The sequence below is a fragment of the Opisthocomus hoazin genome, chromosome 4 (assembly GCF_030867145.1).
Source record: "Opisthocomus hoazin isolate bOpiHoa1 chromosome 4, bOpiHoa1.hap1, whole genome shotgun sequence".
Classification (NCBI taxonomy): Eukaryota; Metazoa; Chordata; class Aves; order Opisthocomiformes; family Opisthocomidae; genus Opisthocomus; species Opisthocomus hoazin.
Window position 1 is genome coordinate 89,410,939 of NC_134417.1, and position 16,851 is coordinate 89,427,789.

Sequence of the window (16,851 nt, forward strand, 5' to 3'; positions counted from 1 at the left end):
CAGATTTTACACAGGCATGACAAAGCTCCAGAAAACCTCGTGTTTTGACTGGAGGCTTCAATGCAAAGTTTAATGTGTAGGGAGCAAGCAGTGCTCTTTTCAGAGTTACTAAGGAATTCTCTAAGCCCTTGAAGTGATTACATTCACAATGGGCCCTATAAAAAGTAAATGTCCAACTTGGTTGTGAGCAAGCTCACTCAGCGTCTCTTCAGAAGATTCCTCTCCTGGTATGTACCATACACGCAGTACAAACAGCCTATTCCTCACCCACGACACCCTGCAGCAGACCATCAAGAACTTCTGCCTTAATGAGCCTCAAAGACCTGGTGAAAAGCTGTCGCAGGGTGAACCTCCGGGTTTCATTCCTTGGGACAAACAGTCCTTTTAAGACAGGTAAAAAGCATCGCTTTAACTGTAAGCGTTTTTCAAATATAACGTTGGCTTTGCATCTTCGTTCCTACCACCTTCTCCATACGCAGCTCACTTCTGTCTTTATTTAGCCCATAACGCTCACTGGCTTCTGTCTGACAGCCCAGAGCACTCTGATACTCGACAGGGAATGTCACGATGGATGCTTGACAACACTCGCAGGTCCGGCTGGAAGAAGGCATCAGGTGGCACCAGGGAAGAGGAACAAGTGTGTTTAAAGCCACCCGCTCACTGGGAACTCTACGTCATGACTGCAAAGTTAATTTTACTGCCTTATTAAAGTGCTGGGAATATAGGTCAGCAAAATTATAGCTGAGCTACAAAAAAAGAAAAACCCTGTCTTGAGTCATTCATTTCCCTACCACTACCGAAATCTAACAGAGCACTGCTTTAACATCAGAAAGACAGTGTTCAAGCGAAGTATCTCTCTCCATGTGTGCATCTGACAAAGCTGTACCCAGTTGTCATTTCAAAATCTTGTTCTGTTTGAATTCTTATTTCATTAAGACCTACGCTCACTCTTTGGCAAAATTTTATTCCAGGTCAGAGCACAGCCAGAACACGTTTTATGTTTAAATAACCACTAGTAGAGCAACTACAGTCACCAAACAGAATCTGGCAGGTATGTCAAAAGAAAAGCAATTCAGAAATCAGTATTTTCATACATCTAAAGTTTTCTGTTCCCAGACTTGCATATATACGAATTACATGCATGCACATGTGTGTATACATACATAATACACACATGCACGCAAACATGCATGAGCCACATTAGAAGCAGGCTCATATTACAAGTAACAGGTAAGCAATAAAGAATACTTTCTAACAGTTCTTAAATCGAAGAAACAGTGGTGAAGGAGGGAAGTGATCTGCACAGTTACAGCCATCACCTAACACTACTGCACCGCAGCACGGACAGGGTTCTTATAGGAGGTCTTGGAACCCTGGGCTACACGAGAAGGAAGGGAAAGAGGAAAAAAAAGGCTCAGGCCTTCAGGGGCTACCAAATGTCTCAAGAAAGAGGGCTGTGTCAGCAACGCCACACATCAGCACTGCTCTTTCCTGGAAAACTCTGCAGTAATAAAGTACTATAAACAGTAAAGGAGCTTAAAAAAACCTCCAAGTGTATTTCCAGACTTAAAAAGTCTTCGTCCACAAAAAAAGAGCAGCTTTTTGACCAAAAAAGGTTAAACCTAATTAAATTAAAAGCTTCAGTTTGAAGAACTATTTTTTTTCCCTTCTTCCTTTTGTTTAGTTTTGAAAAATAATTCAGATGCCAAATGGCATTCCAAGTTTAATCCAGCGAAGATAAGCAGAAACATTAAGGCCCATAAACCCGCAGCTGATACTGAGAGCATCATCTCGACTGAGCGCAGTAACGCAGCTATGGTCAGTGTACTCTTTCCTCAAGAAGCTTGTTTCAAACAAATTACGCAGTTTCTAATTCTTCTTTTTGAACCAGAATATAGGGAAAAATTAGAGGAAAAGGATTTTGTAACTGTGTCCCACATAGTGACGATGAGTCACCTTTTGTCTCTACTAAAATAAGTAACTTCAACTTTCAGACTACTTCACACATTTTCAAAATGATAAAAATTCAGAAACGAGTTTAACAGAGATGCAAGATGAAAACCATATAAAACCCAAACTCTTCTTTTTGTCCCTGTAGAACACATGCAGTTCAATTCATCTCTGAGCATACAACATTGCAGACAGAACATAAAATCCTTTTGTTAACATGCAACACAAACCAGACCTGTTAGACTGCAACATAAGATGAATCAAAGCAAAAGTTATGAAAATTATTAAAAGAAAAAGGGATAAAAAATACATACACTTGGTATAGGCATGACCTGCATCTGGTCACCCTGGGGAAAAAGAAAAAAAAAAAAAAAATCACTGTAAGGGTAATGGCTTTTAAAGGGTAGAACAAAGGTCTGAAGCAGTAAATGCAGCACTCAAAACGTTTTAAACCAAAAGTTCAAAGTATTCAAGAAACCAGGCTAAAAAAAAAAAAGAAAACAGGATCTTGCATTTTAGTCGCTGAAATGATCTGTTAGTATATCGGCATTTATGATTTTAGGAGACTGGACTGGTAAAACCCATGCTATGATTAATAAGAGATGACAATAAGAAAGTACCTGTATTTACTGTAACTTTTTTCAGCATTAAGATCTACTAATGGGTATATTCATCTATTTTCATTGCAGCAACAGAAGGTTCAGCCAGACTTTGGCAGCAGGGCAGAAGCCCACTCCTTAAAGTTAACTTCACTTGAGACAACTGCCTCAGAAAAACCAGCATTTTCACTTTGGCAACAGCAAACCGCCTCAGGAAGACATGGTGATAACAAAACCAATCCAAGCAATACCACGTATCTTCACCCAGGTATCAGTGCTCTTCCCATGGTCTCACTTTTGTGTTGTACCTGGGAGAAGCCAAGGCAGTCTTTGGCCAACTTCACCTTTTCTGCTCATCCTGGGACGCGACACATGGAGACAAAGACACTCCCATTTACAGCTTCCAAATGGGGAAGGTTGGTCACAGGGTCGCCAACTTAACAAGTAAGGCATTTTGGGAAGCAGAAACTGTATTTTCTAACCTTTTTAATCTGTCAAAACCAAGTATGTGTTTTCTGGTGGGCACAGTACATAAAAGAGGACTTTAAAAATAATACTGAATTACTTTTGTTTGTCAGTGATATGTCAACACTAGGTTAGACTCCAAAACAAGTGAGCACAAGACTGCTTCTGCTTGAAGAGGATGTTCTGATGCTGAAAACAGCTCTTTCAATAGATAGTCAATCTACTGGTAGTCAGAGCCTTGTGTTGTCCAAGTAATTAAAGAATAAAATAATCTACCTAAGCAACATCTGTGCTAGAAAGGTCAGCTTCCTTTTTTTTTTTAATTGCTACAATACCAGAAATTTCCACTAAAGTTTGACTACAATTCAGAGAGGCTGACAAAGCAGCGAGAGCAGCAACTACCACCAACTATCAAGAAGTTTGCTTTAGTAAGTACCACCTGATTGCTAAAAAAAAAAAAAAAAAAAAAAAAAAAATCAAACCCCCACACACAAACTGGTAAGAATCCAAATTTCCCTCAAGATAATGGCAAAAAGAAAAGAAAAAAAATATAATTCAGCATGTTAATGTCCTGTTAGTGGAACACCACCTGAAGTTCATGGCCGTTTCAGCAAGGAGTGAATTTGAGTAGGTGCCAGTTGGCTCAGCTGGCCGGTGACCAAACTGTTATCAAGGATACGGTTATGCAGGCAGAGCACAGATTCTGAACCCGTGTTTTGTTTTGCTCTGAAGGGCATTTTTTTTTGCTTTCACTGGTAGAGAATGAAATACAACTGGAGCTCCTCTTCTGTCAACAGACGAAAACAGCGTATGAGAGGCAGAGGCATATCCACAGTTATGGTACGAGATTATCTTAATCCTGGACACAAATATAGTTGAGTATCACATCAGGTTTTCCCACAGACTTCAAGAGGCAGTCACTACGGCGTACCTTGCTTTCTCTTTTGGCAATCTCTTAAAGCAAGAGCTGCACCCCACAGTATTACTGTTAAGCCTGACTTTCATGGGAATCCAGAACCTAAGTTGCTAAAAGACTTGCATTACGGTTTGCTTTGTTTTTTTTGCAGAATGTCTTACATCAAAAAAAACCAAGGAAAACAAGCAAATTTCCTAAGAGGAACCCTAAAAGTACCTATGCAAAAACCAAAATGGTAATGATGACAGCTGGAAAACCAAGCAGAGAGATAAATGCCAAGAGTCTGTTGGTAAAGCGTTAAGCGTTCATGAACGGGCAAATGCTTTTTATAAACAAGCCTGCTATGGGAAACTTTTCAAAAGTGTCCTGCCTCATTTCCTGATGCCTTGGAACAGGAAGGGAAGTAGGTCATAGCGCTATCGTTTGAAATAGATGACAGATGACTTGTGTTTGCTGAAGTCTTTCCACGAGCTCCTCGTGCTGGTAACAGGACAAAGCTGTTCCCAAAATGCCAAAATCTCCCCGTTGTATCACTAAGATAACCCAGGAATTGATTTGTCCAGCTACTGAAATAAGCTTTTTTTCATGGCATGATATATACAGATGAAACAATAAATCTCACCTTTTCCCTCAGCTACATAATTTTAGTTCGAGACACACAACATTTTCAGTACCGTGTCCGTTTGGTAATGCTGTCTGCCTATAGCTGCATATAGGATCAATAAGCACCAAGTGACAGACCACACTATTTTGCTTCTTTGAAAACAGTCTGTGTTCAAAGATGAGCTGTTTCATTCTGAAGAACAAACCCTCTGGAGAAGTTGATCAAAAGAACAGATTAATCATATTTGTTTCTTTAACACCAAGCTCATACAAGATCGTGATAGGTTCTTTAAAAACAGTAATATAGTAACGATTTGACTCTTTCACTGACTCAGACTATGGAGCTTCATCTCTTAATATAGAAGACTTTTTGGAGAGGCAAAGAAGGTCAGAATGAGTAGGCAGAGACAGAGGAACCAAACACAGCTATGCAGAGAGGAATTTTGTTTTCTATATAGACCTGCCATACTGCATGCTGATGGTGACCAACAGAACCAAACACTAGGGATCTTCTTGCTCTCATCAGCAAAGGTTAAGCTGGAGGAAGAGTACTATCACTCACATTCCTCCACACCAGGCAGCCAGACCAGTTTCCACATCTGTTCGGAAAGCATGCTGTTAGGAGTCTCCCCATCAAAGAGTCCATGCTCATGTGGCTCCTCTAGGACTCTTGCATGAAGGAAGTATCACTTTAGGCCTCAAGAAAGTGGTCCCTACAAGCTGGTTTTCTCCCTCTGGTGAACCATATTCTCATGGGATAGAGAAGATTCCTTCTCCTGCACTTTCAAGTGTATTACAAATAGGGATCCCCGAAGCAGACGAGAGTGGTGGAGACATGACAACAGGTCATCGAAAGACCTTTCCAGTATCACCTTGGAGACGACAGCGCCGTGCAGAAAAAAGCAGTGGGGCGAAGGAGACTTAACTTTTGTCGTGGTTAGGATGGGCGAGGTGGAAATCCAAGGACTTGACCCTTCTGGCTTCATTCCTGTTGCAGGGAAAGCAGCCGGGGCAGCTGCTGCCCCCAGAATAAACCTTCTTCTAATTCTGTCCTCTTCCCTGCTGACTATGGATCAAGACCTTCTCCTCTAATCCAACAAGCATAAAAAAGCCTTTCCTCATTCATGCTCGATCTTGTTGAACATGAGCCATCTGCCCGACTTGTATCTAACCGTGAAGCACAGGCAGAGATGACTCCAGTTGAAGTGGGCTGCAAGGGAAATGGCAAAGCGCCGACAGACTTGTCAGAGCTCCCTCACCCACCACGACTGAAGGTGAAGCAAAGAGAGAGCCAGTTTGCATCTAGCTTTTCTCACCTGTCTCTATCTAGACCCCTCCTTGAAGCCTGCAGATGAAATTTGTATCTGTAAACACTTCAAAACTCAGGTAACAAACTCACCCGGGGGAAAAAACCCCCACCAACTAACACCCAGAAGCATGTCCAGAAAACACGCCCAGAGTCAAGTTGCTAACTGAAGGACAGAAACTGAGATTGGAATTTATGCAGAAGAAAACAAAACACACTTCCCTCTCCCAACAGTCTGGCCCCTAAAAAAAAAAAAAACCTGGCTGGAAGGTCTTGGTGAGCTGCCTGCTGCTGAGGAGGCAGGAAAAAATTAGCAAGGATTTCATGAGGCTGAACATTGTGTGCTCCCAATGACACATCTGGCTCGGCATCCAAGCTGCAGACAGGCTGATATACCCACTGTAACAGATATTACGGCTTCAAATACATCTTTGTGCTGCACTAAAAAGCTGGACTAAAAGTCACATTCTAAGAAAAACAAATATACAATAGTTTCAGTAAATACAAGTTATTACTGAAAAATGTTGTATTGAAACTTTAGAGACAGAATGGATATTAATTAATTACCAGTATTAGAGTCACACTTGGACACGCAGCTGCTCTGTCAGTAGAAGGTTTAAAAGTGAACTCAATACTTTAAAGAAGTTTTTGGGCTTTTTACCCTAACGGAATAGAAGTCAGTGCTGAAAAACCCTGTTTATTCAAAACCACGCTCAGTTTGGTGTTTCTTCCAACCCTATGAAGACGCGACGTGACACTTGACTTGCCAAGCATACTCCAGTCACATCATTTGGTAAAACAGTACGTAAAGCACTGATTTCACTGAAAGCACTGATTTAATTTTTTCCAATACAGCAAAATAATAACCGTAAAAAAATTAAAATGCACAAAGCAGTTACTCTGAACAAAATTTCAGAACTGTGTTTTCAATCACTTCATAAAATACTCTTCCCTGCTTTCCCTCCTCTACAACAGGTTAGCACTGAAAGAATCAAGACTCCTAATTAGAAGGAAGTTAGCCTGTCACATCAACTTTGAGAATACGCCAGAAGCACCACAGAACACACACTGCATCCCTGTGACACCAGCAGAAGCTCTCTCCATTTCTTTCCTTCCTCTGAAGTCTTTACCACCAGTTTTCATTTAACAACTCTACTGAACAGCAAAGACGGAAGGAAAGTACATCCAAGCTATTTTATATTAGTTTCTAATAGTAACTATTTAACATTATTGGGCAATTTCCTTTTTCCATTTTTGAAGGAAAGGGTCACAGCACACGAACTGACTGGGCTATGGTCAAAGGTCACCTGTGATGTGATAAATAATTAGTACAACACACAAGGGTGACGGCAGATATAAGTTAAGTGACCATTTGAACAGCAGCTCAACAGAATTTAAACTATTCTTAATCTGGCAGGCAGATTAATGCAACAAGAGCTTCAATGAAACAGCAGAGGCATCTAAGCAGTGTGTGATCTGGCTTTCTCTTCTTTCCTAACACAGGTGATTTTGTCATTCCTGGACATTTAATTCCACCAATTTAGCAACTGAGGCACATTGTTGCATGTACTTTCCCCCAGCTTATCGTGTCTGAATCTAGACGAGACGCTCAGTGAAACTCGGTCAAACCCAACCAGCCCACACAATTCTACAACGCAGCTCTCCTGGTGAAAAGCACTAGCCTGGCCGCGTAATGATATTCAAATATATCCAAGTCTTCAATGCTGTTTTTCTTTCTTTAAAAGAATTTCTTACTTGCACCAACATGTTAGCACTCAAAATAAAAATAGCATATAAAAACACATACAAAGCTTATTAGTCTTCAATACTGCATTTAAAATAGAAATGTCACAGGCTTGTTTGCACACACTTAAGAACTACCTAAAAGCTTAGCCATACTTGATTTCTTCTACAAAGCTCAGTCCACATCTGAGTGCATTTCATTCTGTTTGAAGAAAATCCACTCTTGAATAATTCTTTTTAACATGGTTCCTTGAACTTTTTTACTCTATGAGGCTGTAATTCGGTAATTTCACGAATTCTGCAATCTGTGTCTCAGGCTTGTGTGCAAGTATTGCACAACTTCCAAACTCTGATTCAGGCAGCATCGAGCGAGGATGGAAACTGGTGTGAAGATATATGCAATCCGTCGCTCAAGGCATAAGATGTATATAGGAAGTAATTAAGTATTTCACAAAAGGCAATCTGAAAATTTCTGTTTTCAGACCATTTTAACTCACTTCTTCTATAGAAAAAACCCACATTTTTCTTTAACATTTCTCTTTCTACTAAACTCTCATTTTCTCTCATTTGTAATTTTGCTGGTAGCCTCACCTCTGCCTCCTTTGCATTCCCCAGCACAGTGAAAAGGGAAGCTTTACTGGTTTCCCATTCCTTTTGCTTTTCAGGTGGACGTGCGCATACATGCTACACAATACTCAGCTTTCCCTTCAGCAGATCCAGGCTAGGCTTCCCTCATTTCAGTCAAAATGTACCTTGGCTAGTAAAAGAATTCTAAAAATACACATAGAATCCCTCCTCTTGGCAGAGGAATCTTCAGCACGCGTTACCTCTGCGTGAGCAGTTTCAGCATGAACTGCTGCAGTTCAGCCTTTACCTCCACACGTATTCTCAGTCTCCACCACTTTGATTTGCTTTCCTTTCCCCTCTCCCATCAAACAGTTCCTCTGCTCTTTCTCCTGAGCTTTTCAGAGTTTAAACATAATGAGCTAAATGAAAACCAAAATAAAATGGAGTGGACAAGGTAAGAAATCAGCTCCATCAAATCTGAAAAATTAGTGTGAAGAGCAGAAAGGTGAAAAGATAGAGAAGTCTTACTTTCAGCTATTATTCTCCATCACGGATACACCTATACTCACAGTCCTTTAAAGTCCTGGAAAAATGGCAGGGGAATGGTGTTTCAATTAAGAGTATAGCACTAGTGGAGTTCTGAGAGTGCTGAAAAGCAACACGGTATGGGCAAGATGGCATCCCTGTGCTTGCTATACTGAACTGGAATTCTTCAATAACATAATGCAGATCCTTTCAGTGGTATCAGATGTAAAAGAACACATAAAATTACTTGTGCTGTGATTTTATGAATATGGCAAAGCAATATAATTACTAGAACTCAATGAAAGTATCATGCTGCTCCTATATACGATGCTTTGAAGTGCTAAAAGTTTGTATGATTAATTTGACTTATTAGGTAAACAAAACTTAATAACCTGGAAGAATGGCCAAAAGCAGATACCTCTGGACTCAGTGTGCATTAAATATAGGTGAACTGGTCAGAAAAAAAAAGCCGAACCAATTATGGCTCTCCCCCTTTTTGAACTGTTTTTATGTCGCCGAAAACCCTTTCAAAGAGGTTCTGCTACGCTCCAGTGGACACATTTTAATCTTCCTGTAGCTGGGAAAGAGAACCAAAGCTAGAAACAACTCAGTATCTGAAGTATTATGAGAAGTCCACATTTTTTCAGTCTTACTCAGGTTTTAAATGTTGTTTACTTATAAAAACTGTATAGTGCCTATACCCTTCATGGACAACTTCATTTTAAATTGCATCTGAACAGATAATATTTGCAATTCACCATCAAAATAGTATTTTTTTCGACAACTTGTAATAGGTTTCCCTTGTGGGGAACATGTTAAGACAAACTTAAGAAGCACAGAGTTAAACCTTGGTTACAAAAGACATATATGACAGCAAAATAAGAGAAAAGCCTGACCTTCTGAAGTCCTCCATTCTCCTCCACCAAAGGAGGAAGAGCACTGGTGCTATTGGTAGATGGTGGTTCGACATTGTAGTCACGAAAGCAGCAGAATAAGGTGCTAAAGATACTTCGACTCCTCTGCTTCTTCAAGCTGATATTACATTGGGACACTAGGAGAAGAAAAAAAAAAAAAGACAGAAAAATAAGTTCATGTAGCACAGACCTAGACAACCACTGAATTTAAGATGCATGGTTATTACATCAGAAGTCCTTCTTGAGTCCTGAGATAACCTCAAACAGATTTTCCATCGTATTGAGACCCCCTTCCTTCCATTTCAGCTCATTTTTTCAAACTCGCACGGTGACGTTAGCCCATTACTAATCAACCTGAATCTTTGCACAATCAAAGTTCTTTCCGTACTAAGACACTAGACAGAGTTTTCCTAGAAATAGCCAGAGTAGATACTGTAAGTTACATGAAATAGCTCGCTGCTCAAATACATCTCTGGACTGAGGAAGCGAAGAGGACTGATCTGAGACAGAAGAGACGCCATAAATGCCTACTGATGCCCGGGCATATTTTCTAGCCAAATACACGATCATGTGTGGAACATTTCAACTCCTGCAAGGGTCAGAAAAAAAATCTGAGATGTTTGAGTTTCCTCTGTCACTGTTTGACAGCGTTGCTGAGGACAAAAGACACAACACAGAGGCAGCACTGTGAGCTGCAACAGTGGCTGCAGAGCAAGTCTGGAGAGGGTGTTATTAAACAAAAAGGAAGGTCAGGACTTCTGTTTAACTTGCTTATTAGTCTAAAAGGATTAAAAAACAAAAAACACCAAGAAAAAACAAAACAACTCAAAAAAATACCCAGGTAAGAAATTACATACAGCTCAATGAAAGCAACTGTAGCATTTTTGAAGACTAAAATCTAGATAAAAGCAACAGTTTGCAGAGAAGAAATGCACATAAGACATCCAGTCTTGTCAGTACAATTCAACCTTCTGACAATTAGATCTTGAACACACATTAAAATAAAATAAAATAGTATAAAATAATATAAAATAAAATAGTATGAAATAGACTAAAGTAAAATAACAATTTGTACAAAAGTTTAAGAATATTTTAAGTAATACTCCATTTGATCACCGAGTATTTTAATGATCTATTATTGGCTGGAAGTCTTTGTTTCCTACGTCGGAGCGCAGCACCCAACAGATTTCGCACTCTCCCAGGGCCGGGACAGGCAGCTGCACCCGTCTCACCCCGTGCCCTTCGCGCAGCCCTTTTCCTTTGATGTTTCTGCATGCCACTGCAACGCAGGTTACTGAACGCTACCGACACTCAACTTGTTACCACGCCACTGGAACACAACGAGAGTCACCCACGCCAGGCGCGTGTTGCAGAGAGTCGCTTTCCCGCAGCCGTGGCCGTGCGAACCGAGCCCCGCACGGGCAATCCCCGCCGCTGCCCTGCCTTACCTCAGCCAGGACCGATCCCCCTCTCCATTAAGCAGAGGAATATCTTAGAGGATAGAGATTAACGGCTTCCTTTTCAGAGTCAACAAACGATTTAATTCCAAATACATGCAAACAAGCCCGAACAAGTTATTTTTTTATTCTTTTTTTCCACAGCTATGCAGCAGCACGTCTTAAAGTAGCAAACTTTAAAAGGTGGACTACACTGAGAAAAAAGGATGCTATGGAGGTTGTAGCACCAAGCAGATGAATGGCCATCCACAGACTACAGAGTTTACTCACATTCTGCATTAGAAGGAACAAAACGCTCCCCCCACCCCTAAGTTAGAGGGTAAGTGAAATCCTTAGTAAGTCCCATTACACACATCAATATGTAATCCCCCATCTTTCCTCCTCTCTCACATTATTAGGGGACTGCCACATACGTCTGCCTTCCTCCTGACACTGCAAATACATCAAGCGCAATCAAGGCAACCGGCAACAGAAATACAAGTAATACAATTTTTAATATATAAAGAAAATTTCAGTGACAGAAGAGTTGTGTATAAAAGGGAACAGATCTCCCCTGGAAGGCTGCAGCGGTGCGATCGCGCCCTGAAGTCAGAAGGTGGGCAGGTACGCTGGGGTGCTTTGACAAGGAAGCCTCATGGTGCAGATGCTGAGTGAACTTTCAAGCACTCTCTGAACATATAAACAAACTCATCTGATTTTGTAGAGTCAGTGTAAGCTAGACATTAATACTTTCTCCTCTCAAAGCACTTGTAAGGTGTCCAACAGGTCCAATGGTAATTTTCTGTCCTCCACATAGTATGTATTTCCATATTTGCCAAAATATTCTTCCTTCTTAAGGGAGTAAGCAATGCTCAGGTTCAGTTATTAATTGCTACTAAAAGGAAAGTGCACCGGTATCAAAAACTAAATGGGTTTTATAAAACTCTTACCATTTAAGCAGCGCTCAGAAAACAGCATGAAGTCAGAACCGTGCACAGATTTGCGCGCGTCTGTGTGTTTAAGGAAGTGTTTCATTACTTGAAAGACGTTTGTAAACTGAAACCACAGAATCACAGAATCACAGAATAGTAGGGGTTGGAAGGGACCTCTGTGGGTCATCTAGTCCAACCCTCCTGCCGAAGCAGGGTCACCTACAGCAGGCTGCACAGGACCTTGTCCAGGTGGGTCCTGAATATCTCCAGAGAAGGAGACTCCACAACCTCCCTGGGCAGCCTGGGCCAGGGCTCCGTCACCCTCAGAGGGAAGAAGTTCTTCCTCATGTTCAGACGGAACTTCCTGTGCCTCAGTTTGTGCCCATTGCCCCTTGGCCTGTCACTGGGCACCACTGAAAAGAGTCTGGCCCCATCCTCCTGACACCCACCCTGCAGATATTTATAAGCATTTATTAGGTCCCCTCGCAGCCTTCTCTTCTTCAGGCTGAACAAGCCCAGCTCCCTCAGCCTCTCCTCGTAAGGGAGATGTTCCAGTCTCCTCATCATCCTTGTAGCCCTCTGCTGGACTCTTTCCAGTAGCTCTCCATCTTTCTTGAACTGGGGAGCCCAGAACTGGACACAGTACTCCAGATGGGGCCTCACCAGGGCAGTGTAGAGGGGAAGGAGAAACCAGTCTAAACACCGCTTTCCAATACTCCAGTTAAACAGAAAACATACACAAAACCCTGGCCATTGGTGTTCTAAGTTACAGTAGAGGACTCACTGTGAAAACATGAGATTCTGTTTGCAACAAACTCGCACAAACACAGGTTCAGAAATCCCCAAAGGACACCTGTGCAGCTCTGAAGGACTTTTTCAACCAGCACTCAAGGAAACTGGTATGGCAAGCACAAGCAAGTTTGTTGCAACATCGTCCAGGCAAAGAGAACTTCCTGCTGACCTCAAACACTGAAATACCCTGAAACCAGAACGAGAAGCACAATGGTGCATGTCCTGCTCCCTACAGCTAGTGCCACAGAAACCTTCCTAGCAATTTGTATTGTGTTTTCAGGCTCTATGTAAAAATATGACAGCAAATAACCACATTTGAATGCCTGAAATAGAAATGCTCTTAAACAGCATGTATCATAAGCTTTTGTTTCTCCTGGACTTTGAAAAGTACAAGAACTTAATGTTAAAGTCCATTCTGCAAACAATTTTTGTGCATGAAATAGTCCTCCCAAAGCCAAGACTACATTTTATGATCAGGCCCAGTTTATATTCTAGGCTGGGTCTGAGGTAGGTCTTCAACACTGGATCCATTTCTATAAAGCTCATAAAAAGTTAATGTTAAGCAAGAAAAACTAATCACCAAATGTTTGCACAAGAAACGTTGCAGAGTACTGCTGAGCTGAGTCTTTGGGACGTTAATGAACACAAACAGCACGCAGGCAAAAAATTCACCTAAACCGCACCATGTTCATCCCCAAACCTCGTAACGCTCAAGAGCAGACCACGGATGGTCTGGACACGCAAAGAGCTCACACTAACAGATGACAGGATCAAGTCCCAGATTTTCAAGAGAAATTCTTCCCAGTAACAACCACAGCATTTACGGGTGAGGAGTGGAAGCAGGGCTGCTGCACGGGCTCCCATGGCTACGGCTGTAGGAAGGCGCGCGTGGCCAAGGGATGCCTGAACTGCTCATCCCCAGGGATGCTGCTGCGTGCACCTTGCTGCTCGGAGCGGGGGTGTGGAGCGAGCCTTTCCATCGGGCACGAATCACAGCAGCGTTTTTAAACTCACAACTTCCAGCCTCAGCTGCACAGCAGATCAACAGGAACACCACGGCCATTTAAGAACTAGCTAACATTTGTATCCTTCCCACATAGAGGAGAGAGAGGGGCAGCAAACAGAGCAAATAATCTAAATAAACACTCAAAAATCTGAAGACAAAAGCTACCGATCTGTTCAAATCCTTGAAGAACACTTCTTTTCCTTGATCAAGTTATCCATTTGAAATTCGGCCACTTGCTTTCACTTAGTGAAATATTTGTTCTTGGAAAAATAACACTTCGTCTTGTTTTTCATCGGGGCAATTTCGCCACTCAGAATACAGTGGTGTTTCACATACGTCTTCCCACTAATTTAGATGTTAGAGATGTGTTTTTAAAATAATGTATTATAGAGGCTTTACTGTGACTTAATAGATTATAATTTTGGATGCAGTAAGGAACAGAAATTCTCAAGCGGCTTTACATGCCACACTGTATTAACACGTACTGCATACATAGAAAAGATTTGGATCATATTTCATTTTTAGCTACTACGACAGTGTTGTGCATCACAGAACGCGTTTTCTCCTCCCTCAGTTACACCGGACCACAGGCAATCCGCGTGCTGGTGGCTACACTGGCTTTTCCTGAAGCGGGGACAATACAAATGTAACTACACAGGTGCAAAGAAGCATTCACACTGAGTCGCTACCATAAATTTAGGTATGCCAGCAAATCTTAAAGTGAAAAAAAAACTGCAGAGAACAAAACCTGGCATTCCCTAAAAGCCTACAGGTAAGACCAGGCAGTAATGACACTGGAATGCTAAGCTGAATTATCTAAACTCCAAGTCTAAGAGCAGCATCCAGCATACGAAATTTAGAGGACTTTTCTTCCCCCCTCCATCTTTTGGGAGTTACAACCTTGATTTCTGGAACTGATTTCCTACCACGCCCGCAGAAGCACTATACTCGTTGCCCCTGTAACCACTGAACGCTGAAGACAAGTTTAAGTGACCTTTTCCATCTTAAACCACCGCCTACCAAAGAACCCCAGGCAAAACGACTTCACAGTATGAAAACATGTTAACGTGACCGCAGAGCGGAGGGTAACCAGCAGGTATCTGCAGAAGAGCTGAAGAAAGGACCGAGGCGAGGCTGGAGCGATGCTGTCCCCGAACACCATCCCTGGTGCGCTGCAAGGGCAGTTTAAGGACCTCCTTACCCAAAGGCATCACCTGCGCACAGAACAGCCCTCAACAAATTCCTCTTTCATGACTTTGTCTCGCTGCGTTTTGACCCTACACCAGCTTTTAGTGCCGAAAGTATCCCGTGGCAAGAAGGTGCACCACTCCGTCAGCAGCTGCTTGCTTCTCACCTCTGTACCTTCTCTCAGCCATATTTTCGAGCAGGCAGAGACGGACTAGAACCCCACACAACATTCGGGATGAAAGGAGAGCACCATGAATTCATACACCCACACTACGCTTTGTTCTTTTACTTTTCTAATAATTTCTAGTATCTTATTTGAGTTTTACAAGTGAGCACTGGGCTAATGTGATTTTTCAGAAGATCTTATTACAACAAACATCACGATCTCTTAATTAGTAGATATTTCAGGCATTACTGCAAATGCAAGTCAAGGATTCTTATCTCTTCCCATGGAGAAAATTTCATGTGTATCTACCCTTAATTTTGTTTGCTGTTTTAGAGGAGAGTCATTCAAAAATCACACCACCTTCCTACAATTTTCCATAGCCAAGTTTTAAGTCTATATACAGATGCATGTATATGCACGCACATCCATATACCTGCACAAAGACACACCCCTTCCCCTCGCAGATTTTGTCACCTTATTTCCTTATTCCCTTTTCCGTATGGTTTAATGCTACGCTGGAGAGCAGACTGCACAGATCCCTGCGCAGCTTCTTCCCCAGGGATCTCACGGAGGTCTGCGAGAGCCTTCAGCGAAGCGCTTTGGCAAATTATCTGGATTTGTGAAAGATTATTTGCAGCCACGGTCAGAAACAGGAGCACAGCTCTTCCTGCCTAGAAGGGGAAGTCCCTCTGGTGCAGACTTCCCCCGATTCGAAAGTGCAGGGTCTCACCTATAATTTCCAGATGCTATTTGTAATGACAAGCCTCACTGCTCGTAACCTGCGTGCTACCGGGTGAGTTAATTCCTGAATTGCCTGCAAGTTTCTAGAATCCAAAGATGGTCCACAGAACTGTGCTTATCGAGGTCTTCTGGCAAGTCCTAATGAACCCACAGCATTACGAAGCCTGGGGAGGGGTTCAAGGGAAGACAAAGGCAAGTTTTCAAATACATTACTGCAATCACGTAAGTTTAAATAGAAGATACACAGTCATACTTGGTGGTTATACAGAGAGAACACTGGGGAGGAAAAAAAAAACAACCAAGACTAAACCCCAAAATATTACAGACAAATGTTATAACAGACATGAATACTAAAGCATACCAACAGAAGTAATCTATGGCATCTTCTCAAACCTCCTTCCTTCAGAGGCAGAAGGGCCGCACTTCTCTCCTCCCACCAGGACAGGGTTCCAACAGCAGCACAAGTTACATAGGAAAAAAAAACAAACCTTTTCCCTCATGCACTGTATTCTAGAAAAAGTTTAGTTCAGGGCTTTCTCTGGTCGAATTTTGCTGTAGCTGTATGAAATTACAGAAGCAGATTGCTGTGCAGCCGTCACACAGTCTTAAAATCACTCAGGTTGGAAAAGATCTCTGAGATCCCCAAGTCCCATCATCCACCCAACACCACCACGCCTGCTAAACCATGTCCTAAAGTGCCAGATCTACACATTTTTTGAACCCCTCCAGGGATGGTGACTCCACCACTGCCCTGGGCAGCCTGTTCCAATGCCTGACCACTCTTTCAGTAAAGAAAGTTTTCCTGATATCCAATTTAAATCTCCCCTAGAGGTTAATAAATCTCTATAAAGAGGGCTCAATAAAGCCCTTGCTGCTGCAGAAAGCCACCATGTGCAGGCTGGAGGGCTCCCAGCCCAGCCCACCCCTCCGCAGCACACGAGGGAGCTAATTACTGCTGAATTTTTCCTAATTAAATGAATGCAATAGCCAGTCCTCTCCAAT

The 16,851-nt window shown here is 42.1% G+C and overlaps 1 protein-coding gene across 3 annotated transcripts in view; it reads right to left on the minus strand.

Annotated features, from left to right (window-relative positions):
* Window positions 1–16,851, minus strand: part of CTDSPL (CTD small phosphatase like) — an 80,357-nt gene that overhangs the window by 21,143 nt on the left and 42,363 nt on the right. For 2 of the 3 annotated variants that reach the window (XM_009942982.2, XM_009942983.2), the window contains exons 2-3: window positions 9,571–9,725; window positions 2,265–2,297 (exon numbers count right to left, since the gene is read on the minus strand). In XM_009942982.2, coding sequence (XP_009941284.1) covers window positions 2,265–2,297; window positions 9,571–9,725 — 188 coding nt within the window. The remainder of the gene's footprint in view (window positions 1–2,264; window positions 2,298–9,570; window positions 9,726–16,851) is intronic. The other variant, XM_009942984.2, reaches the window with a different exon arrangement.